The 27538-nt window shown below is 37.6% G+C and overlaps 1 protein-coding gene across 5 annotated transcripts in view; it reads right to left on the bottom strand.

Moving 5' to 3' along the window:
- LOC306857824 (rho GTPase-activating protein 12-like) overlaps positions 1-27538 on the bottom strand; it is a 63469-nt gene that overhangs the window by 29916 nt on the left and 6015 nt on the right. For all 5 annotated transcript variants that reach the window (XM_079398018.1, XM_079398019.1, XM_079398020.1 and 2 more), the window contains exon 2: positions 20947-21706. In XM_079398018.1, the coding sequence (XP_079254144.1) occupies positions 20947-21633 (687 nt within the window). In that variant the 5' untranslated portion in view covers positions 21634-21706. The remainder of the gene's footprint in view (positions 1-20946; positions 21707-27538) is intronic.

Genomic DNA, 27538 nt, shown 5'->3' with positions numbered 1-27538 from the left:
CACACAGACCAATATATCATTCATGCAATACTTAAACACACTCCTGCCCCTCCAGACACCACTTAGGAAGCTAAGTCTCCTGACTAATGAGAAAATCCCTCGTTAATTCCTGTCGTGGTATTGCCTCTTGCTAATTACATGGACTGTAGGTTACGAGGCTGGACTGTGAAAGTATGGCAGTGGTGTTAGCAGGATGAGGAAGCAGCAACAGAGTCATGCCAGTTAGGATGGTGTCATGTCAAACATTTTTAATGATTTATTATTCCCCTAAGGCCAATAAATATTCAGATGTATATAGCATGATCTTCAAGACAGACTATAGTGATCTTAATACCAAAGCTTATGGACAGATGATGCCCTGACACAACCTATGGGGCTTACTATGATCTCCATAAACTAAAATAACAGATTTGCTTCACACACACACACACTTTGAGACAGATAGATTCATAAGAGCAAGATTTTATTCTACTCTAAAATACAGTAGCAATTAACTTGCTATTATGCTAACAGTTTGATTTTAATTACGAAAACTAAGAGCATGAGATTAATTTTTGCTCTACAACAACTAATTATGAAAGAAAATCTAGACAAACACATTTATAACATCCCACCACATACAACAACTAGAACACTGGATCTCTGACACACCAAATCACTAATGGACTTGATTTGAGGTCAGTGTTTATTTGGCCAAATAAAATATCTAGATCACAACACAACGTCCATCTAATTGATCTAAAACACATTTTATAAGATACTAAAGTAACAAAAGTAATAGTCATATAGTTTATCAGACTTGCTGGTAATCTGAGATTCTCTGCTTAGTGTTTTTTTTTTCTCTCCCTTCTCTACTGACAGTGAAAAACTCACTGAAACCCATTTATTTGTAACACCTAGACTTTAAGACTTACCAAAGAACTTTATCTAAAAAGTTCAGAATGCAGCTTCATGAGTACTGAGTCTGACTCATACTGGACTGAAGAATCACTTAAAACCTTCAGTTTACTGGCTGCCAGAACTGATTGCAAGAGCCTCCATTTTTAAACGTCTTCAAGTTCACATATATATTTATGACAAAATGTGTGAAAAAATTGCAGAATGGGCTGAATGAAAATTCACAGTAGGGTGCTTGTAGAAAAGCAGAAATACAGTGGTTACTACAGTACACAAAACAGTGCTGCACAACTTTCTATTTCTAACACTGCTCGTCATGAACAAGAAATTAACTCAAACAGCCGTTCAAATTTTTGTTCTCGCTATGGTGTTCATCAAAAAACGTCAAAAAAGTGTTCTGGATTTATCCTCTGCTATTTAATGTTGTGTAAAACATATAGTCTGTTTGTGAGCAAGTCTTGTGTAACATCAGTGGTTCTCGGAATGTGACGAAAAAAGTGTGAATCTTATCGGCTGGCCTGTTTTCTTTGCAATGCGATGGAAAAGAGATTAGAGCACCTCCACATAAAAGTTCTGTCACATTAACAGCATACCAGCATAGATATGTTCATAACAGCCTAAAAAAAGATGCGTTAATAGATCCTCATTCAAAATATAATGTTTAAATTGCACCACAATTTTGTACCCAATATTTGTCTGGCTGTCAATAGGACATGGCAGAAAAAAAGCATATAAAAAACAAGCCTATGTATATTTAAATACTCCTCTACAAATCTTACTTATATCTTCTTTCTTACTTATATCTTCAGTGAAGAACACAAAATGTGCTTTGTAAATACAATTTTGCAAAGTTAGAAATATTCTACAAAGGTCATCATGCAGAACAGGAAGTTTTAAGCAATAATGTCTTTTGATCTCATCCGTCAGCATAAAGGAACTGCCTTCTAGAAAGATATTTTCCTCTTTCTGTCTTACATTTAATCACAGACAGGTCATTTAGAGTAGATTTATCTGAAACAGATAATCTGGTCAAGGTGAATCAAATTAGTGGCAGGTCAAACATCAGCACCGGCCAAACGGCCTGACAACACACACATTAGATGCAATGATGCAATCACTTGTTGTTAGTCTTAGAAAAATCCAATAAAACAAATCCCAGCTGTATGTCCTAGACTCACATTTAGCACACGGCTTTTTAACAAAGGTGCCAAGGCACTGTGGTGCAGCGCTTGCTGTGCTAGATCACCGTGGCTGATTTACTCAACTGTTTTTCTCTGTGTTGGTTCGTCACCCCTGTACACACAAGCACAGCAGGGTTAACGAAACGTCTTCGACGCTCATCGAACGTCTGCCATACAGACTAAATGAGATGACGGCTCTTGGTACAGAGAGCACAATAGCTATTCAGGGAGGACTGCCCTCAGAACAACTCACAATGACTCAACAAAGAGGAAAAGAAAGATGAATAGACAGAGTGGCGATTTGGGAGAGACACACATACAGCCAGAAAGGATTTTCAAAAGTGTCACAGAGGCATGGATGAGCAAAGACCTACGATTTCAGAAAGACTTCTGAAATGGTCTGAAAATATTAAGATCTGCATTGGAAATAACCAAAACATTTTCTTTATGGCAGAACTGAGGGATTGTGGGAAGGGAATTCCAATTATGTAAAATAAGAGAAAGACATTCCCAACACTCAACAGAGCAATCTGAGGCCATATGTTAGTGGCAGTGAACACCCATGCCTGCCCTCGACAAGACCTTTCGCTGCAGAAATAGACGCAGAACAATGCGTCTTTCTCACGATGACCACAAAGCCACCGTACTGACGGAACAAAGCTTAAGTGTGAGGACACTTGTGCGAATAACATGGGTTAATCAGCAAAATGACATCAATGGCCACAATGACGCAACCTGTCCTTGCCTTGTGCTGCTCTCTGTTCAAAAAACAACTGACATCATCCTTCTCTCCTACACACTGTTCATTTCTTGTAGGTCAAGTTATGAGTGGGATTTCACCACAAAAGTACAGGGTCTTCCAGTTGTGAAAGAAACAGACAGCATGACAGCTAATTTTCTTGTTTATTACACTTCAGCAAAATTAAAAATTAACCTTAATAATCATTCCATATATTGATTGATTGATTGATTAACTTTATTAATCCCAAAGGGAAATTCACATGTCACAGCAGCTCATCACAAAAAATAAATAAAAAGGAAAAGATACTTCATAATACAATATTTCATACAGCCCCCTAGTTTCAAGCATCATAATACACTCTACACTATATTACACAAATACAATTTAAAATAATACATCAATCATCTAATATGACATTGATTATATAAGCTAATGGCTGTTGGTAAAAATGACTTTTTATATCGTTCCTTATGGCATCGGGGCTGAATTAATCTTGAGCTAAAAGTGCTCACACATGCTTGAACTGTTCCATGAAGAGGATTACAATCTTGTTTCATAATATTGACCAATTTATCAGTCATTCTATCCTGTGCAATCACATCAATAGTGGGCAACACGCAACCCACAACAGAACCTGCCTTTTTTATCAGCTTATTGAGTTTATTCTTCTCCTTCTCTAGCAATCCCCCTCCCCAGCAGGTGACAGCATACAAGATCACAGATGACACCACAGAATCATAAAAAGTCTTCAACAGTGCCTGACACACACCAAAGGATCTCAGTCGCCTTAATAAATGAATGCGACTCTGACCCTTCTTATAAACCTGTACTGTATTGTCAGACCAATCAAGCTTGTTATTCAAATATACACCCAAGTACTTATATGACGTGACAATCTCAATTTCAGACTCTTGAATATTCACTGGCACCACTTTGTGAGGATATCTACTAAAATCAACCACAATTTCCTTGGTCTTACTAGCATTAAGCCTAAGACCATTCGTTTCACACCAGTCTACAAAACTCTTTAAAAGCTCCCTGTATTCACTCTCATCATGCTCCTTTATACAGCCAACAACTGCAGAATCATCTGAAAATTTCTGGAGATGACAGTTTTTAGAGTTGTACTGAAAATCTGAAGTATAAAAAGTAAATAAAAACGGAGCTAAAACCGTTCCTTGGGGAACACCAGTGCTACTTGTAACTACTTGGGACACACAGCTATGCATCCTTACATACTGTGGTCTATTTGAGAGGTAGTCCATTAACCAACTGACCATACTCTGATGTAATCCAGCATTTTCTAATTTATTCTTGAGTAGTGTAGGCTGGATAGTGTTGAATGCACTAGAAAAGTCAAAAAATGTGATTCTAACTGTGTTACCTAAAGTGTCCAAGTGACTTAGAGATTTATTTAAAAGATAGATAATTGCATCATCAACCCCAACCCCAGTTTTGTAAGCAAACTGCAGTTTATCCTCAACAGCACACAGTAACTGCTTAATATAGTTTAAAACCAACCCCTCAAATACCTTCATCAACTGAGCCGTTAAAGCTATTGGTCTATACTGAGGTACTACACACGATGTCTTCCATAAAACAGGTACCCTTTCTAGACGCAAATTCAAATTAAAAATATAGTGAATTACCCAGCATATTTGATCAGCACAGGCTTTAAGAACTCCAGCACTAATACCGTCAGGGCCTGCATATGTATGTATGTATGTATGTATATACACACACACGCACACACATAAACACTAAAGCTGCATTTATTTGATCAAAAATGCACGAAAACAGTAATATTGTGAAATATTCAAATGATTTAAAATAACTGTTTTATGTTTTGATATATTTTACAATTTTGTTTTGTTGTCAAAGCAAAATGAATTTTTAAAAACAATTACTCCGGTCTTCAGCGTCACATCAGTGTTCTATTATGCTGATTGGGTGCTCGAGAATTTATTATTAATTTTGAAAAAAGCTGTGCTGCTTTATATTTTTGTGGAAACTGGGATTTTTTAGGATTCTTTGATGAATGTTTAAAAGTACAGCACTCAATTAAAAATATAAATATTTTGTAAAATTATAAAATCTCTTTGTTTTCACTTTATTGCATGCTTACTGACCAAAAGCAATAATTTCAAAAAAAAAGTTTTTTAAATTAAATAAACTTTTACTGACAATAAACTTTTCAAAAGTAGTAAATATATTATTAATAATTGTATTATTAAATTCAACAGTTTATTATTATTATTATTTAATTAACCTTTTTTCCAGTTCCAAATTGTCACAAATTACAATTGTATGGACCAATTATAACATCAAGTCACAACTTTAAGCGAGAACCCCACCTACTTAAAACGTCTGTATATCTCAGTGTTCTCATTTTCCGCATTCGGTGCTCATGCACTCACCAGGTAGTGTGGAGATCGAAGGTAAGAGAACATGTCATCTGTGAGTCTGGGGCCAAAACAGGCCCCTGCTGAGAAAGTTAAGTCCTTCTTGCAGCAAGAGGAAAATGGAGCGATACGGAGAGGGTGGAAGAGAGAAATCAGGAATCTGAGACAAGACAATCATGACTTTCCAACCCAAAGCCACAAAGAGGCAGGGACAAGGTGCTTAAAGAGAGCATCTTAGTGAGTTAAATATAGAAGCAGTGGAGTTCTCTTTAAATAGGCTCACTCATTATGACACTGGCCTTAACCATCGTGGAGTGGAAAGAGAGAGGGAGAGGGTAAAGCAACCGCTAAGAGAAAGTAGGACATGGTGGCCTTGTACGCTGAAGGTCTGCCAGCAGAGGTCAGAGGTCATGGCACTAGAGATCAATGGAGATGCAGTTCACATGCTCCACAGAAGAACGGTGGGATTTCAACTACCATGGTTCCTGTTCACGAGTCTGTCAGGGTCTAAATTTGAATCTCTTTTCACACTGACAGTGATTAAACTGCTGGAGGTCACTAAGTTACGGAGTTGTTGAATGGATGCTATTGGACGTTTCAACTTGACTGCTGCAACTGTATCAGGTGGCATATCACATGAACTTCACTGAATAAACTCCCATTGGTTGTCACCAATTGTATATTTTTTATAAAATTTAACTGCTAAAATTTGGTCAGATGAGAACTAATGGCTTCGCTGTCTAAGGCCCTATAATTAAAGGTAAAATACATAATTATTTATGATTAAACACTTTCTTTGTTCTATTTTGCAACCTCTACAAGTACACCATTTGTAGGTTGATTTCCTTTGAAAAGTAAAAACTGCTTTCAAAACATTACTTTATTTAAGCATCTCAACAAATCTTACATAGCAACAGTGGCTCAACCAATAGCGTGAGTTTGAGGCAGGTCTATTGGTTTCTTCAACCAATAGTAGATGAGGGAAATGTTTGGAAAACATGTTTAAAAACAGTCGAAGCTTGAGGTATAATGTGTGCAGGATTTACCAGCTTTGAGTCAGCATTTCATTGGCCAGGCAGTTGCCCAACGCAGGGCTTTGAACAAAGGAACCATGTTGCGAGCCCCCCGTGTGCCTGTTCAAGCTCTGTGCCGTAAGTCTTCTGCTGATAATTTGCACACGGTCACATCTCGCCTCATGCCCAATACATCACACCCACTCACAACCCCACACACTGAATAATGCATACAGCAGTGTGTCTGAAAGAGACTGTGGTTTACAACTGTCTGAAGTACAACCAAAGACCCCTTAAGGCAATTGTTGAATCAATGTTCATCTTTGTAACTTCAATAACATATCTCAAATTATTACTCCTATCAAAAAGATATTGGCTTGGTTCACAGCAAATGCTGCTCCACATGAACTCATCTGCATATTTTCTGAGCTAGGGTCGCTTGTGCATCTAAAAATGCAACATATACCAGCCATCTTAACAAATTTGTAATGAAAAGTGCTTATAAACCGGTTGTCAACAAATAAGAAACTGTAAGGTCTCACAAAATAAAAGCTTAATGGCTTAATGTTTAAAAAAAAATACAAATTAGGACAGCCATAAAATATTAATATTGCAATTTTATATTATTTTTCTTCTTAAAGGTGCCATAGAATGCATTGATACAATATTTTAAATTGTTCTCTGATATCTACATGGAGGGAATGTGGCTTAGGTAAGGGATAAAACTCTCCAGAAACGGTTTTACATATCCGTTTACAACCCTAGGATTTGTCCCTAGAATGAAATGGTCTGTTATTACCTTATTTGGAAGGGTCATGAATAATAATGTTGAATTCTGCTCTGATTGGCTGTTTTACAATGCGGCTCATTTCAGTAGGTAATTCACACAGCAGGAAGGAAACACAGGGAAAATATATATTTCAATACTTTCTCGCGCAGTTATATCGTTGGGTAATTATACTGTAAATAAAATGCGGGCATCAGGGAGACGCTATTAATATGCGGGGCATTGAAACTCCTTTCAAATGCATGATCACTTTTTAGTTTCAGTTTCACTTTTGAGATTCGCGATCGCACAAACTCTGTTTCACAGCAGTACTTACCACACATTTTACAAGATCAGATGCTTGTCAGTGGTGCTCAGGATCTATAAATCATGCGCCATCATCCTCAGTCATCTCTCCTTACTCTGTTTATGTAGTAAGTGAAACATTATGTACTGTAATGTAACAGGCTACCCCTAGCATGCAGCTACCATGTCCCTTTAGTGGCTCGTGTTATTTTATTAGAGAACACGTTATTTGCTTTCCGTGCACTTCACATCACCTGCACAGCCTGGAACATAACATTTATTTCCATGATCTGCCATTTTCGCTGTTGTCCTCGCCTGTTTCTTCACAATACCTGCAGAACTTCTGATGGTTCGGCTGTGTAGGTTCGGTTGGCTTAGAACATGGGCAGGTATATGCAAATGTTCGGGGCGTAACTATTAGTGATCCTGACTGTAACGTCACAGTCGGTGTTATGTTCTGATTCGACTGTTTTTCAGTGATCTTTTGCATTCACGAGATTTACATAAAGAGGAGGAAACATTGGTGTTTGGTGTTATTATTCAACTATGCCAAGGTAAATACAGTTTTCACCTTTAAATATGATTTTTTATTTTACAGTGAAACAATAGCAATACAATAGCAATATTTCTCATTTTGTATTTTTCTCATCATTAATAATAATAATTATTATTACAACAGAAAAAAAAAAATCAATCACAATCTGATTATTTCATTTTATGGACAAATAAAATGAAACGGTTGGAGCATTTTTCAAAATATCACCTTCTGATTTCCACAAAATAAATTAAGTCCAACAGGTTTTGAATGACATGAGGGTGAGTAAATGACTACAGAATTTTTATTTTTGGGTGAAATATTATGGAAGCCCATTTCTGCCAGTGAATAAAAATTAAAAAAATAAATGTGACTTTTTATCTCGCAATTCGGACTTTTTTCCTCACAATTTCGAGTTTATATCTTGCAATTATGACTTTATTACTGCTATTGTGAGTTTATAGCTCACAATTCTGAGAAAAAAAGTCAATTGCGAGATGTAAACTCGTAATTGCAAAACACAATGTCAAAATTGTGAGATAAAAAGGTCGCAATTACCTTTTTTTTTTAAATTCAGTGGCGGAAACAGGCTTCCATAAAAATATCCCTTTAACAAGTACTTAAAACTCTCTAACACGGTCTCATGCAGAAAGGGTCACTATGGAGATTACAGAAATGAATAAGAGGGTGAATCAGGTTAATTAAAACTTAGCCACTCTGAATGCTCATGCTTTTATCAAACCTCTCTTGTTTTAAACAACAAGATGAGAAAGAGCCAAGGTTACAGCGTGACCAGCAATCTCCACAAAAATACTGTACTGAAGAATATGCGTATTATCTCTTCTGCAGAAGTGTGTATTACCAAGTCTTTCATAATGATAAGAGACCATTAGGTCCACCAACTCAACATTTTAAGAGCTCTCTTCCTCTCTGCTTCCATCTCTCATGCACTTTCTCCTTCCATCAAGGAGACCCACACAGCACCATCCCTGTGCATCAGTGCACAAACATATAGATGTTCTGCTGTGCAGAGCTAATCCAGCATTACACCTGTCACAGAAACCTCCAATCAGACACGACTTACATGTACAGTTTAGCCTCAGAGAGTTTTGTAGGTTGGATTTCCACAATTTTAAAATGCCAACTCAAGCTTTCAGTGCTACATTCATAAGAGCACTTCAGAGACGTCACTGACATTCTCCAGGTCAATCTGCTCAAGTCACGTGATCATTTTAAAGCTCTATCTAGTGAGTAGGAAAAAGGAAGTTATTCATTAGAAATGTAAAATGATGGTTTGTGTCTGTAGACATCAGTAAGAGGACTGGTTAAGTATTGTTAAATGTCTTGAAAATTTGTTAGATTGTTTGATTCCTGTTATCCAATAATGAAGTACTGAGAGCAATTTGATTTTACTATTATTTATGTACTATTATAGTATTTGTTCATATTTTTAATAGATTTTAAGATTTTCAGTTTTAGTACTTTTATGTGCTTTTGTCATTTTATTAATTTATATATTTATAAAGTAGTACTTCGACTTATTATTTTCATTTAGTCAAGTCTAAGTTTATGACCTAGTGTTTTTATGTTATTTTTAAGAGAGACAAAGAGTGAAAGCATCATCACAACCAAAGACAAGCTGCAAAATGCAGAAACAGTCACTAGCACAGAAACAGAGGAAATAATACCACTGTGAGGAACAAAAAGGCAGACAAAGACAGGAAATGAAGTCAGACAGAAGTGTTTTCTGGGGTACAGGTGAGAGACGGCTGCTCAAGTAAACAAAATGGATCAAAACGGCCTAAACAACATATATAAGATGGCTTTTGTCTCAGGACTTACATTTATTCATTTAGCAGATACATCACAACACTGTACAATCTGCTTTTTCTATTATGTCTATAATATAGTCTGTAGTACTTTAAGTTTTCTAACTGTGGCTAGCTGCTTTGCATGTTGGATGTCTCTTCCTGTCTAACTGGGTGATTTTTGTTCAGAAAAAGAAAAGAGAGAGAGATGAGGACACAGACAGAGACAGCTGGAAGTGGCAATGTGTTCGGTCGGTTCGATTAACACAGACAGATAATGGAGATCTCCTGCAGAGTACCCAACATCTTTACTGCAGACCTGAAAATTTGGTTAATAGAAGAGGAAAGAGCGTAAGAGAGAGGCACCCACTAAAAACTTCAGCATTAGCTGTCATGTATCTTATATTCCCCCTACAGACTGATGATATATTGTTCTTGGTCTTACGTTACAGAAAATCAGACAGAGAGTTTAATGACGACACTAATCTCACTAAGCACTTCCATGAACCCTTGTAATGGTACATTACTCTGCTCGAGTGTGATGTCCAGATAGTTTCACTTCAGATTCAAAAGTTCAAATCCTAAAGTCAAGTCAAGCCTGTTTGTCATCATTCTTACTCTTTCTATATTCTACAGCCAACTACTATATAAGAACAAAACCATGACCAGAACCATGAGTTACGTAAACAAGGGAGACCACAACAACAATGTTGTCTGGATTATGGATTTAAAATCGGATTTCCCTTTTTGCTCGGGAGGAGAATGACCTGTTAATATGCCAAACCACCACAACAAATCAAGACATGTTCTTATTTATCTTGAAACATCTGTTTCTGACTCCAGGTTTCACTAGGAACAGAATAAAATTAAGATTACAGGATGCCCGCTTAGACAATTTATAGCCATGAACATTCAGGTCTGAGCTTCACAGAGCATGGGCTTCAGACTATCTTTACGAGAACTATGTTTACAAGAAAATCCTGATAATGTAAATAGGAAATTGTTGTTGGTCATTTTACAGTAAGACAATCTCTTCCTCTCTTGGAGGATGGTAAAATAAGCAGCAAAATATACTAGTTATCAACCAGTATACCAGATGATAAATTAGAAGATATCTGGTCAATTAATGATAATTGTTTGATAACCAACATTTGTGTCAAATTTAAGAAATTTAGAGAATTAGAATAAATATAGTGTACACTAAGATTTTTTTTCCTTTTCATCAATTGTTGCTCTTTTTCTTATCCTCATCAAGGCTGCATTTATTTGATCAAAATACACAAAAAAGTTAAATGTTTAAATATAATTTATTTTTTATTTGAATATATTTTACAATGTAATTTATTCCTGTGATGAAACCTGAATTTTCAGTATTTCCCGTATTCAGTGTCACATTTTGTCTCAAATTTCTTCTGTAACAATGTAAAAGGTTTTACTGTAACTTTCGATAAACTGAACGCATCCTTGTTGAATTAAAAAAAAAAAAAAAAAAATTATATTATTATATATATAAAATCCTAAAACACAGGAGATTCAGATGTAAATCAAACCGAACTGCAACATGATCTATCATTTACTGCTATATCCAAAATTTTTATAATAGGTCCCAACAACAAATAATGAAATTTGTAGTTTTTGTGTATTTGTCTCTTCCAGAACCTCATGTGGTGTTTTCAAACATCCTCTTGCTCTCTTTTGCCCACCCACACAGTCAGCCTCAAACAGCTATCAAACCAGTACTTTACATCTGTCATCTCAAATTCTTCTGTGACGTTCTCTTTTTCTCGCCCTTTGGCTGACTGACTGACTGGAGAGGATTTCAGCTAAAACCGAATGGTAAAGAGGCATGAAGAATCTTTGCCCCCCTCAGATGTCAGATAATGTGGCTTTTGTCAGTCATTCAGCCCTTTGGAGGCCACTGGAGTCTCATTCTCTGTCTATAGTCCAGTGATGACAGCGCTTCCCCTGCAGTGGCCTTAGATTCAGCAAACAGCTCCACTATGTGATGCTAAAAGCAAATATTTAATTCAGGTTAGACTGCGGTGGTTCCAAAGCCAATGAATGAGCTTTCGTCACTGTGCATGTGTTTATGGGATTTAATTTTAATACTCCGGTACTAGATACTTACAATGACAGACCATGAACTTCAAAGCACACACACAGGCCTAATGAGCAGAACTCCAGGCGGTTCTTGTTCAGAGTTATTGTTTGGAAGTAAAGACAGTATCTAACTTCTCAGACTGACACTACGAGTTCCAGATTCTTTGAGTATTCAAATTTCACATTTTTTTTAGGTTTTAGATTTACTTCTCTATTGCTCTCTCACAAATAGTTTCAATAACTACGTCCACAAAATATCAGTAACATATTATCAGCCAATTTATTTGTCATATGACATTTGCATGATTTAAAATAATTCATTATAGTTTTTGTTTTATTTTAAATTTATTTAGACCAAATGTTAATGGATTTCATGTTTGGCCATTTATCTATTAATCAAGCACAACTTTGATTTTTAATATTGCTGCATTAATACAGATAAATGTTTTTTAATCTTGTAAGAGAGAAACACCAGAACACAAGCGACTCTTTGAGTGTTTGCTTTGGCTCTTTAGACTCTCTTTGTGCCAGTATAAAGGGACATTTTGGGGCACCCAGTGCTTACTGGCACAAACATCCACCCAAGTCTTTCTTTCCAGTGGCACAAAAAGACAGCAATCCATCACACACTGCACGGATGGAGAAAGAGATATTATTAACCTTCCAAAGAAGGACAGCTGATGTGTAAAACGAAGTAAATAAGACGGTGGATAGAATAACTGATATTCAACAGTTGGCTGGTATTCAACTGACACCAAACCCACTGTAGCATAGATGTAGATCAGATGTATTTTTTAAGTCCTGCACAAATGTATGTGCACACAAACATGTAATGCTAAGAGTTTGTGTGTCACATTCCCCTTAATCCAGTTCTTTCCCATCCACCCCCAACCCCCTCTTCTTTATGGAGGTACCATAAGAGGCTTTTACATGGGGGGTGGGTTGTGCTTGCTGCAAGAATACAAGGGGAACATGCTTCTATACTAACTAAAATAACACTCCAAATCTTTCTAGGCTGGTTGATTCAGAAGCTGTCGCAACTGGCATTTTGAGGGATGCTTTTAACTTCAGGTTAAAACTCTGAACTGTTAAGAGCACTAAAAGAGAAGTTAGAATGAAATCTGAGAGCAGGAACCACTCAGTGGTCAGCGAGCCAGAGGGTGACAGGCAAGACGGTGAGAGAGGTTTTTGACTGGTCTTCAAACCTTTTAACTAGACAGTGTGTTAAAAAAACACGGGATCAGTCGAGCTGATTTTCTAAGGATTATGGGGGGAGCATCGTGTTAGACATCACAAACTGTCACTCTCATTGACAAGCTTCTCACTATGTACCAGAGATTAACAAACCTCCTGTGGAACACGTGAAGAGATTTTGAAAAATTTCTTGTTTTAAACATTTTCATTTTTGCGTGAACTATCCCTTTAAGGACTGACAGTGGACCCTGGCTTAACATTGGGTTACTTTCAAAGGCATCTCTTTATGTAATAGTGAGATTAGCACAAGCATAATCTACAGCTCACACAACAAATCTTAGTGATCGAGTAATATTTGGTGCAATAAGGCCAACGGATATCATCAGCAGTGTTATTTGTGTTTTAAAGGAAGGACATAAGGTCAAAGGTCTTCTGATGGATTGGTCTTACATAAAAGCTCTTACACAAACACACCACAGACAAAAAACTGGCACCCAAATATACACATACAGTAATACTGAAAGTGCAAATAGACAGTGGACAGAGGAAGCTCTACGCACAAAGCTTCTTCAGTAGTGACTTCCTGTGTCCTTTTGCCTCAACTGAGTCACAGTCACAAAAGCTGTCAAAAAGTGAGTGTGTACAGACAAATCCACAAAGTACACACACAAATGTGAAGTACCGAAGACAGTCAAGTTCTTCACCTTCAGGGTTGTCGCTTTGTTTTTAGCACGTTTAGCATGTAACAGTTTTGTAAACACTCTGTACATACACACCCCATACAAAAAATAACCATGGTTTCATTATAATAAAAGTGTAGTAACTATGTTTTTTTGGCAAACTGATTATCATTTGTCTAACCGCAGCTTTACTACAAATATCATGGTTAAACTATGGTTAACGTAGTAAAACCATGGTTAATTTTTGTAAGAGACACATTCCAAAACAAAAACATGTATACAAGTCATATTTCACACCCATGGTACATGAAAAACTCCCATGACAAATATATACATTACCTATAAGTTTGGAGTTAATAAGTTAGTAAAGAAATTAATTTTATTAAGCAAAAATGCACATTTAAAATGCTACAAAAGATTTCTATTTCAAATAAATAGAAAATGTTTTGAACATTCTATTCATTAAAGAATCCATAAAAACAATTAATAAATCATTATTTACTGAAAAAGTCAACTTTCAACTGTTTTCAGCTATGAAAATAATGCTAATGTTTCTTAAGCACCAAATCAGTGTATTAGAATGATTTCTGAAGGATCATGTGACACTGAAGACTGGAGAGTAATGATGCTGAAAATTCAGCTTTTCAACAATTTTTTCAACATTGCATTACAATTTGCTTAAAATATTAAAATCCCCCCCCCCCAAAAAAGTAATATTATTTCACAATATTACTGTTTTTATAACATACATTGATCTACAATTTACGCAGTCTTGGTTTTTGACGTTCAAAGTTTTTTTTACAAGAACTCGAACTTTTGAACAGTAGTGTACAACTTAAAGTTTGAATGATACATCATTATTTGTTTAGACTAACAGTACTGACAGAAACATTTTGCAGTGTATTAATAAAAAAAATATAAAAATGCTTAACAAAAAAATTTTCAATTGTTGTAAAACAGTGCAAATTGGAATACTCCAAGTTTCATTGTCTGTAATTAAAAAAAATAATAATAATTCTTACATATTTCTTTTGATTTGGGGTGAAATATGACCTGGACATGTTCTTCACCTGACTATTCCTTTGCAAAGGTTTGTCATGAGCATCAACAAACAACAAATTTTAGCTTTGAAGGCATTAACCAGGTGTCAATCATCCATGCTGGAGAGAGACATCAAACATATTATGGCCTTTCAGACACAGCAGGACACACACAGCACTGAGACATCCATCTCCACAGAGTTATCCACTTTATTAATGAACTCATGAGGAGAAAAGGAGAGGAAGAGGGCCTTCAGCCAATCACAAGCGAGGACAGCAGGGGCTTGTGGCCTTGTACTTCCTATCCTCTTTCCCTCTTTCCACACACAGAGATGTTGACAATTGATATATTTAGACTAGTTTAAGCACAAGTAATATTCAGGGTAAGGAAATTCCATAGGACATAAAAATCAATGGGTAGGTTTGCTGACTGCACAGCATGTGTGTAATTCATAAAACACTTGACTTGTGGGTGGGTTGATTGTTTTTGAGTAAGCAGATCACTCTGGATCATTCTACATTATTAGTTCTCTATTGTCACCAATGCACCTCAGCTCAGCAAACTGAGGTGTAGAACGTTCCCTGTGACAAAAGCACTCATGCACTGCTGTCATAATGTCTAACAGCATCAAAAGGTCATAAACTGGTCATAGAATGATAAAACACTATATTCTTGCACTTCTGGTTAGATGCTAACTGCATTTCATTAGCTCTGTACTTGTACTCTGCATAAATGACAATAAAGTTGAATCTAATCTAATCTAATCTAATCTAAACCCCTGTGAGGGATGGGTTACCTCAGTTCAATCCGTGGCACGTTGTGGTTTTGTCTCTCTCTTCTATTTGACTTCAGACTTCCTTTCCCACAGCTAAATGTCCCTGGATATACTGTGGCTGCTCTGAATTGGTTTAGACACCAGAATGGTGTGAAAATGGGGGGAAAATTGACAAGAGAGAATAGAAGAGGATGATACAGATGGAAAACCCAAGGCCTGACATGACAGCAGTCTTTTTTTTGGGAAAGTATTGGAAAGTAGTAAAACATTACTACACATTCATTGGATGTGCTCCACCTGACTTTCCACTCCCAGTGTGACAAATAAACAACAAGTAATAATCAACCACAATGTTTGTCTAATTTTTGACTTGACTAATTGCCAGTCCAATTAAATAAAACATTTTACACAAAGTTGGTTGAAAATGCTAAACAACACATTATTATTTCAGAGAACATACCATTTAAGCATTTGAGTAGGTTTCTGTTCCTCTTTTTTTTATTAATACTTTTATTAATATTTATAGTGACTAAAAGCATCAATATTTTATTATGCATTATGCAAAACACTGTTTCCACAAAACTAATAAGCAGCACAACTGTTTTTAACACTGACAATAATAAGAAATGTTTCTAATGAGTGCCAAATCAGCATATTAGAATGATTTCTAAAGGATCATGTGACACTAAAGACTGGAGTAATGACTGCTGTAATACTTGTAATATTTCACAATATCCCTGTTTTACTGTATTTTTGATCAAATAAATGCAGCCTTGATGAGCATAAAAGACTTCTTTATAAACATTAAAAACGGTACAGATTTTTAACGGTAGTGAAACTCATCTATGAGTGCATGTCTGTACATATTGGCTATAGTTTGGATACAAAATTGTCACCAAAAGTGACAAATCTCACCAAAATTCTCTTTTGGAATATTTTGATTACACCCTCAATGGAAAACTTGATTTATTTATTAATTATTTTAAAAATTCTTATAGGTTTAGGGTTCGGAAATTCTAATCATCTTCATATAAAAACAACAGAAATCTAGCAAAATGTATGTGTGTGAAGCTAAACTTACCTTACCCTCTGGACACATTCTGCCCCCACAACATGCCAGCTGTGCTCATCGACAGCAGAGCGACAGAATGAGAGAGAGACAGAGATAATCTGACAGCGTGAGGGTACCAACCAACCAAACCCCCACCCCACTCCAAACACACATTGATTTGATGTCAACTGCCAGCTTTCAGCCTCAAGTCCATATTTGGGCAAAAATAGAGACAGACAGACAGGAACAACAACAGACAGGAGAGCGAGCGAGAGATCTTTGATACTTGAGTAAATATTAGATTAGAGTTTTCCGCCCATCAGGATCGGTGGGCCGTTATTGGGTTATCCAACTGAACCCAGTTTGGGTGTGTGTGTGTGTGTGTGTGTGTGTGTGTGTGTACTTGGACAGGAATGACAGGAATGCTCAGGGCTCCTTTACTGTCAATGAAAGGAAGAGCTTCAGGATTCACTGACTGAATCAGAACACACACATATACTTCAAAGACTCTTTTGGGCTTAGCAAGCATACACTTAAAACCGGCAATGATTCAGTATGATATACTAGTGAAAATAATGTGTGTACATAAGTGCAAAAAAATAAATAAGTGCGAGACAAAACACACTGAAACAGGCGGAAACATGTAAAGCTGAAGTATAATCTCAACTGCAGACAATAACTGTTCACACAAAAGGAAAACACCCAACTGAGAGGACTGAATTTAATTTTGTGCAGCTGCCTGTTAGAAAAGCCTCTGCTCTGTTATAAAAGCCATTCATAATCTTTTATTAGAGGGATGACATGCTAGTAATCCCCCGGTCAAGTGCGTCTTCTGATGGCTTATTATTTCAAGTTATTTAAACATTTCAGAAAAAGGATACTAAAAGTAGAATAAGGAAATGCTTCGAACAGACAAAAGTCTCAAATAGTGAGAGTGTGGGGGAGGAGAAAAGAGCAAGAGCGGGAAAGTGTGTCTCTGTGTGTGTGCAAATCTGCTTCAAGGGGTGAAGATAAAGTTAGAGCATAGAAAAAGGCAAGAAATTGGGGTCCTAAATCCATCCTCAGTGGGCCACTCTGGTGGAGTATTGAGGGAAACAGATTTGGACCTCAATCCTTTAAGAGTGCAAGAGCTGCCATTCAATAAGTGGCGAGGGGGATAGACGTCAGGAGGGATGCAGGCAGAGAACGAGACTGTGGGCTAAAAGTAATTCTGTGAATAATTCCCCAAAATTGAAAATTCATCATTTACTTAGCCGTCCAAGCCTGTATTTTTATTCCAGTGTTGTTAGCGTTAATTAAAACTATTAAAAATCAAAACTTATTGGAATAAAGAATAAGAATAAAGATGATAAAATAAAAATATTAGATGAAAAAATTAAATGTTGCATTGAGAACTAAATGAAATACAATTAAGTTGAATTACTAAAACTCAAATAATAAATTAAAGCTAAAAAGAAATCTTACAAACAAACAGACAAAATGAAAAGCATATACATTCTTTATATATAGTCAAATGTTAAAATGTTATTTAAACTATTTTCACAATACTGAAACATTTTGTAATACTTGAGAAATAAAGTGAGGAAGAAAATGACAAGCACAAAGTTACTAAAACCTGAAAAAAATGCCTTTAAAAGTCTTTTCCCCGTACAATTAAGTCACACAATGCTGTTCAATGCCAAATACACAAAAATCCTTAAAATATTCCAAGAAACATTTTTAAATGCTATTTTGTTTTCTTGATTATTAACAAAGACAAAATTAAGAGGCAGGGGGGACAATAGGTGAAGAGGGAAATTTTCTTGCAATAAAGAAAAATCTGTTTTATGGCTTCACAAGGTTTAAAGGGTTTGGAACCACATGAGGTTCAGTAATCAATGACAAAATTTGCCTTTTTGGGTGAAATCATGCTTTAAACCAAATATCACACACAGCAGATGTTATAAATGAGATCTGGAGAGCAAATGTTCTTTGTTCTATGAGAGATAGTTGTTGAACGGCTGATTAAGTAAATCACATGGTTTAGTATTATCAGCTAACCCTGATGGACAAAGCCTGAAATGGACAAACCCCTCAAAAGCCCAGCATACTGTATGTCCTTTTAAGAGCATATGTGCATGTGCATGGTTAAGCCACTGTCTGGAACTAATGAACTTTTAGGAGCATCGTAATTATTCTCATTCAAAAAGCAACAGTTAGTGTCTAGAAATCTTGTTGTTGGCCAAGACCAGTAATTATGTGGCGACTCAGAAGATCAGCTCAATATACATGACACAGCTACAGGTTTATAACTCACACAGACGAGCATGCTTATTGTCCTTATAGCTCACAATGATGATCTGATGCATATACAAGCCATTGGACCAACACTTCTCAATGTGCATCTTTCCATCTCTCTCACATATATACATATATATATATATATATATATATATTATAAACACAAAAACGGGGGCAACAACATGATCTAGCCAGATATGACCTACTTTCTATTCTCCTACAGTCCCCTTTGTTCCCCAGCTGCACCCTCTTTTAGAGAAACATAGAGAGAGAAATGGGGGAGGAGGATAGTAACAAAGACTAAACACGATGCACCCTGGGACACTCAAAAAGCAAACTCAATCACTCAAAAACTACTTAGAACATACTAATGTGGTTGGCCAAAACTGACATCTAGAAGTGGATTGAACAATGCATGCATTTCATGTTTCACTTTTTCTCAAAAAACAAAAACCCTCTCTTTAATATGCATATTGCACAAAAATGTAGCTTTAATTTTTAATTTGCTAGAAGAGCGAATCAGAGAGGGCTACTAAAATGTAATTATTACAATTGATATTTAAATATTTATATAGAATTAAACTTTTGTTACACAATAATTACTAATAGTTAATATAAAATAATAAATAAATGTACAAATATGAAGTGTTATTTTCATTGCTAAAAATAAAAAAAGGAAATATACACACACACTTATATAAATGTATATAAATTATTTAAATAATATATTAAATAATAAATTATCATTATACACACACACACACACACACACACACACACATACACACATACACTCACTGGCCACTTTATTAGGTACAACTTGCTAGTACCGGGTTGTACCCCCTTTTGCCTTCAGAACTGCCTTAATTCTTCGTGGCATAGATTCAACAAGGTGTTGGAAACATTCCTCAGATATTTTGGTCCATATTGACATGATAGCATCACGTGGTTGCTGCAGATTCGTCGGCTGCACATCCATGATGTGAATCTCCCGTTCCACCACATCCCAAAGGTGGTCTATTGGATTGAGATCTGGGTAGAGGCCATTTGAGTAAAGTGAACTCATTGTCATGTTCAAGAAACCAGTCTGAGGTGATTTGAGCTTTGTGACATGGTGCATTATCCTGCTGGAAGTAGCCATCAGAAGATGGGTACACTGTAGTCATAAAGGGATGGACATGGTCAGCAACAATACTCAGGTAGGCTGTGGCGTTTAAACGATGCTCAATTGGTACTAAGGGGCCCAAAGTGTGCCAAGAAAATATCTCCCACAGCATTACACCACCACCACCAGCCTGAATCGTTGAGACAAGGCAGGATGGATCCATGCTTTAATGTTCTTTACGCCAAATTCTGTCTGCCACCAACAACCATTCCATGTTCAAAGTCGCTTAAATCTCCTTTCTTCCCCATTCTGATGCTCGGTTTGAACTTCAGCAAGTCGTCTTCACCACATCTAGATGCCTAAATGCATTGAGTTGCTGCCATGCGATTGGCTGATTAGCAATTTGTGTTACCAAGCAATTCAACAGGTGTACCTAATAAAGTGGCCGGTGAGTGTATATATTCATATATATATCTACATACATAATAATATAAATATAATTAATATATATATATAAAAATTGCACAATGCAAAGAACTTGTACACTAATGCCAGCAGTTTCTTTTCACATAAAAAAAAAAAAAAAAGTGTATTTTGTGATTTCAATGAAGTCTCTATTATTGTCTAAATCAAACCTTGTGAGGTGGCCACAATTTTCACCTCCACAGCAGAGAACAGACTACATCTCCTGCTGAACAAGTGTCATGCAGCGGAAAGAAAGGGATGCAAGAGGAGAGGAAAACACTGCTGAATCCAATTTAACTTGACAGAAAAGAAGACGTGCCACTGTAAATGTCAGAGGCAAAACCGAGGGAGAGATAAAGGGAAAGGTGTGAGGAAGAAATGTTAGATTAGTCTCGTAGTAATTGTCGGAACAATGTGTTGCAGAAATAGATAATGACAGTCACAGGATGAAAAGGAAATGCAGAGAATGAAAGCCAAAGATGACATTGAAAGAGATAAAGGGAGAACATGAGTAAGTTTGGGAGTGAGGGAGAATAAGAGAGTACAAATAAGCTTGAGAGCGTGGGAGAGGAACGAGGAGGAGAGTGAACGTCACTCATTCTTACCTGTATGTGTTCAGTAGAGCTGCTGCTGAGCTCATCTCCAGATTCAGAGTCATTTCTCATTTTCTCCAACCCATCTCCTGGTGACATGCTTCCGTCCGTGTCCACCGACAGCCCACCTGGGAGCTTCCCCAGGCAACCTTGCTCTCGCGGAGGGGATTCCGCTCGTCCTTGTGGAAGTGTGGGGTTGCCATGATGATAGTTATGATGGTTGTTATTATTAAACAGAGTGAGCTCGGCAACAACGCTCTTCATCCCCGAGTTCTGATTGGTGTCCCGCAACAATAAAGGTGGTGTCTGCTGACCTGGCAATGGGGAAGGTGTCGTCGAGGGAGGTGGCCTGCTGAAGCTGGACCGTTCTGTAGGAGCGCGTTGGTTGAGATTTTCGTTCGACGACCGGCACTGGGTGATTTCAAGAACGTTAGGGGGCTTTGCGTGAGGTTTGGGTGGTGGCATAAGGGCACGCCGGACCTCTCGGACGTACTGAGCGGGGACATAAAAAGCTTTGGTGCCCTCCTCCCGACGAACTTGCCACCAATCCTCATTGGTTTTGCGAACCAACATGTAGCATTCGCCCTGCCGTATGGAGATAAATCTATCTTTCGCCTTGTACTCATAATCGTACTCCACCTCGATATACACCTGCCCTGGGGTGATGGACAAATCACAGCGGCCATCCCGTTCCGTCATGGCTCAATCTGTCTGTGAGTTATTCAGAAGACAGACTGTAAGTGGATCCGCATCTCTCGCTGTGTCCGCACGACTGAAAAAAGAGAGAATGAGATTGTTAGCAGGTACTTTAAAAAGAGAGTATACTATTAAAGGAGTAGTTCACTTCTAGAATAAAAAATTCCTGATAATTTACTCACCCCCATGTCATCCAAGATGTTTATATCTATCTGTCTTCAGTTGAAAATAAATTAAGATTTTTGAGAAAAACAGTGTGGGATTTTCCTTCATACAGTGGGGCAAATAAGTATTTGATACACTGCCGATTTTTCAAGTTTTCCCACTTACAAAGAATGGAGAGATCTGTAATTTTCATTGTAGGTACACCTCAACTGTGAGAGACAGAATATTTACAAAAAAATCCAGAAAATCACATTGTATGATTTTTGAATAATTAATTTCCATTTTATTGCATGAAATAAGTATTTGATCACCTACCAACCAGCAAGAATTCTGGCTCTCACAGACCTGTTAGTTAGTCTTTAAGAAGCCCTCCTATCCTCCACTCATTACCTGTATTAATTGCACCTGTTTGAACTCGTTACCTGTGTAAAAGACACCTGTTCACACACTCAATCAATCAATCAGACTCCAACCTCTCCACTATGGGCAAGACCAAAGAGCTGTCTAAGGACACTAGGGAAAAAATTGTAGCCCTGCACAATAGGCAAACAGCTTGGTGAGAAGGCAAAACTGTTGGCGCAATTATTAGAAATTCAAGATGACGGTCAGTCTCCCTCGGACTGGGGCTCCATGCAAGATCTCGCCTAGTGGAGTATCAATGATCCTAAAGCCCGGCTCACACTGTGTGATTTTGGCCACGATTTGGTTGTCTGAGACAAATTTTGAAAATCCTAAAAGATTCCTATAATCCTAGGCTAAAATCGGTTGTCTAGATCGCTGGTTTGACATGTTCACCGACAGCCGATTAATGGCCGTTGCGATCAATTTTTTCCTCCGATTAAATTCTGGCAGTGTCAGAAGATTTCAGACACTTTCCTCAAGTTTCCTGCAGTGTGACATCTCCTACGACGACCGTCAAACCGAGAACCAATAGGAGCACTGAACTTGATGACGCAATTAGCGCGACAACTTCAAACCATTCATTATTTGTAAAAACAATATATGTACAAAGTAAAGTTTACTTAAAGTTGATTTATTAAGGGGCAGGATGTTTAAACTCGAATAACAAAATGACCTCAAGTTCGCTCTGTAGAACTGGAAGTCCATAAAGTCCTCTTTTGCCCGGCCATGACTTGCTCCACACACGTCGTCTTTTTCGGGTTTTTTTTAACATCAAGGCATGTAATTAATAAAACTAACGCTACACGTTGCTGTTGTTTGCTAGCTACCATTATAGCGAGAGAACGCCATTCACGTTTTGATGACGTAAAACTCCGGACAAGTCTTCTTGAGTACGTCCGTTTTTATCGCGTCTTGACTGTCGTACAGTCTGACATTAAGACAACTGAGATCCTACAGTCTGACATGGGGATCATGTTCGTACAGTGTGACAAGCAACAATCGCAAAAGACTATTAAAAATCGCACCGTGTGAGCCCGGCTTAAGAAAGGTGAGGGATCAGCCTAGAACTACATGGGAGGACCTGGTCAATGACCTGAAGAGAGCTGGGACCACAGTCTCAATGGTTACCATTAGTAACACACTACACCGTCAAGGATTAAAATCCTGCAGCGCGCACAAGGTCCCCCTGCTCAAGCCAGCACATGTCCAGGCCCATCTGAAGTTTGCCAAAGACCATCTGGATGATCCAGAGGAGGCATGGGAGAAGGTTGTGTGGTCAGATGAGACCAAAATATTATTTTTTGGTATAAACTCCACTCGCTGTGTTTGGAGGAAGAAGGAGGATGAGTACAATCCCAAGAACACCATCCCAACCGTGAAGCATGGGGGTGGAAACACCATGCTTTGGGGGTGCTTTTCTGCAAAGGGGACTGGACGACTGCACCGTATTGAGGGGAGGATGGATGGGGCCGTGTATCGCGAGATTTTGGGCAACAACCTCCTTCCCTCAGTAAGAGCACTGAAGATGGGTCGTGGCTGGGTCTTCCAGCATGACAGTGACCCCAAACACACAGCAAGGGCAACTAAGGAGTGGCTCCGTAAGAAGCATTTCAAGGTCCTGGAGTGGCCTAGCCAGTCTCCAGGCCTGAACCCAATAGAAAATCTATGGAGGGAGCTGAAACTCCGTGTTGCCCAGCGACAGCCCCGAAACCTGACAGATCTGTAGAAGACCTGTTTGGAGGAGTGGCCAAAATCCCTGCTGCAGTGTGTGCAAACCTGGTCAAGAACTACAGGAAACGTCTGACCTCTGTAATTGTAAACAAAGGTTTCTGTATTAAATATTAAATTATATTTTTCTATTGTATCAAATACTTATTTCATGCAATAAAATGGAAATTATTCAAAAATCATACAGTGTGATTTTCTGGATTTTTTTTAATATTCTGTCTCTCATAGTTGAGGTGTACATACGATGAAAATTACAGATCTCTCCATTCTTTGTAAGTGGGAAAACTTGAAAAATCGGCAGTGTATCAAATACTTATTTGCCCCACTGTATAGTAGACTTCAATGTAGGAAAATGGGTTGAAGGTCCAAATTGCAGCTTCAAAGGGCTTTGTATGATCCCAGCTCAGGAAAAAGGGTCTTATCTGTCTAAGCGATCGTTCGTTTTCTAAAAAAACAAAACAAAACAAAAATTTATATACTTTTTAACCACAAATGCTCATCTTGCACTAGGTCGACCTCAAGCATTACGCAATCACGCACACGTGTGATGTAGGTGGAAGAACCAACCCAATGTTTACAAAGCGAACATGCAAAGAACGTCAAACGTGAAAGGTGATCGTGCTTTTTGTGCTACGGCTCCAAGGCTCTGGAACTCTCTCCCTCTAACACTTAGAACAATGGTCTCTGTAGACTCTTTTAAAAGACACCTAAAGACGCACCTCTTTGGACAAGCTTTTAATTAACAGTACAGTTTGGCTCTTATTAAATTTCGGAGATATTCAGTCTCTAATTTGTTTAGTTTTTATGTTTTTATTTTATTTTTGATTGAATGCATGTTTGATTTGTTTTACTGATAGTGTTGTAAAGCACTCTGTGACTCCTTGTCTGTGAAAGGTGCTATATAAATAAATTTTACTTAATTCAAATTATTAAATGGATGCCACCTCATTGGGACAATAAAGCCCTCCCTACACCTACCCAATACTTTTTCTTGAAAATAAATGCCTTTCTGATGCGATATGAGATTTGAAAAGGGAGAAAAAAAGTTTGGTAAAAGGCGGGCTCGAACTCGAGTCGATCGCATCAAAAAGCATGCGCCTTACCATCTACACCACTGAAATTGATGCTATATGGGCATCTTTTTGTTGACTAACTCAATTGCACGTTGGTGGGCGGAGTTAGTGTAAATAGCCTTTGCCAACAAGGCTATTTGCACTTAATGTAAATAGACACTCCGTAAAGTTAGAACTTGTTTTGAACACTTTCTTTGTCATCTGGAGATTGATTTTAAGTAGGGGGAAAAAAAAATCAGATTTTTTGTGAAAAAATCGTGGATTTTTTTTTAGGCCATATCGCCCAGACTTAGCTGGGTATCGTTCAAAAATTTTCAATATCAATACCGATACAGAACCCGATATCGATACCTTGACTTCAATACCGGTTCCTGAACAATACTTTTTTCAATACCAATTTTAAATACATTTTAACAAGATTACATTATCTAAAAAAAACAAAAAACTTTGGTTTTATTTTTCAGCTTGTTGATGTTTATACAGACTCAAATACTCCTGAGCCACTGCACAAAGGATCAAAATGTAACCAACACAATAAATCAGTACAAATAGTTTTAATATAGCTCAAATAGTCTTCAGTTTATGCATCTGTTAGGCTACATTTACACTAGTGCATGTTCGTTTTAAAATGCATAGCTCAGACAGAATCATAATTTCTATTCATTGAAATTCTATTCCACTGATTTACTGATGAGCATTAGAAGCTTCCAGCGCTGTCTGCCTGCGCTCTCTCTTCCGTGATCGTTGTTCTGACTCAGAGGTAATAACATATTTCAGCAACATTACATGGCCAAAACACATATTTGACGGCAATCGGAAATTATTTCAAACACTAGATGGTGGTTTAAAGTGAGTTTTGAGTAAAGGCGGAGTATAAATCTTATTTATTGTCTTATGTAGCATGATGCTATATTGTGCATGAATGGTCATGTAACACGCGCTTTCAGTCGTGTAGTATGAACGGACATCTGCATATGATCGGAACTCCACGCAGCTCCCACACTACTCTCCATTGGAAATTAATGACTTCCGGTCTGTCGCTTGTCGGAAATAATGGAAAGCTGGCTTGAAACACAGTGGAAATACCAGTATGACGAGGATCGTTTTCATTTTTAAACAAAAACACACCAGTGTAAATGCAGCCTTACATCTAAGGGGGCTTGGACGCATTCACACTACAGTCTCATGTGTGAGCCACATCTCTGAGTGCAACTGGTGTAAATTAGTAGGTGTGTTCGACTTGACGCGGACCAACTGTGCAGACCGATCTGTGTGTTACAGTACCACAAGAGCTCTCGTGGATGTCAAACACTGATCGATCTGTGCCCCGCTGCTTCTAGTCGAACACACCTAGTGCTGCAGGCTTATTGGCTCACTGACGTTGATGAGATTAACCCCTTAGGTATCAAAATTTGGTACCGAGCGACTAGAAATTTTTCAATACTCGAGGCAATTCAGTCGGTGTCTAAAAAGTATCAAACTCGATACCCAGCTCTATTAAAAAGAATATACTTTTTCTTTGTTTTAAAAATGACCAATCATTTCACTAGATATGACCTTTATTCCTCGGCTGGGATCGTGCAGATCCCTTTGAAGCTGCAATTTGGATCTTCAACCCATTGACCACCATTGAAGTCCACTATATGGAGAAAATCCTGGAAGGTTTGCCTCAAAAAACTTAATTTCTTTGCGAGTGAATAAAGAAAGACATGAACATCTTGAATGACATTGGGGTGAGTAAATTATAAGGAAATTTACATTCTGGAAGTGATCTACTCCTTTAATCAATACCAACCATGACAGATTGGATCTGATGGAAATAAAAATAAAAAAAATAAATAAAAAAAATCACACATACACATCTAAAAAATAAAAAAAATGCAACTGTACTTTTCAACATCGATGGCAGCCGCATGGTAACCTAATCATGCGTGAGGACACCATGGCAACCAACATATCAGTAATCGAATGATCAAATTACAATGACAGGTCTCAAGGAACAACCACGCTCACTCACACGCAAAGATCATTCGATGAACTGAGTGCTATTTTCCAGTGTATGGCCTGCAGATCCCTTTCTACTGTCAGCATGCATCTGTTTGGCCCCAGACCCCTCTCTCACATGTACACAATTCCCCTCAAGCATTCTTAGGTTAAATATACACTGTCATGTTCACATACGGTGCTTAAAGATGATGGATTGTGACAGCCTTAAGCCAGATATAAAGAGCGGCTGGATTCACTCTTCCTTTTATTTCCCCTTTGTTCGTTCAGGCCTTCTGTTTACAAAAAAAGGCCTACTTTGACAGTCTGATGCACACTATGCACAAAATTGGCAAGCACTTTAAGATCTGGCCAGCTTTAATCTGATTGGCTGGATTTTCCTGTTATTTCTGATAGGTGGGGTGCACAGGTCTTTGAAACATACCATTTGAAAGTTTAGTCTATTAAATACACTATTGTTCAAAAGTTTGGGGTGTATGTGTAAGATTTATTTAAACAGATTAAATTGATCAAATGTGACGAAGTATTTTACTGAA

Source organism: Barbus barbus (assembly GCF_936440315.1).
Source record: "Barbus barbus genome assembly, chromosome: 38".
NCBI lineage: Eukaryota > Metazoa > Chordata > Actinopteri > Cypriniformes > Cyprinidae > Barbus > Barbus barbus.
The sequence above is the reverse complement of the archived record's forward strand: the minus strand, read 5'-3'. Positions and strand labels throughout refer to the sequence as shown.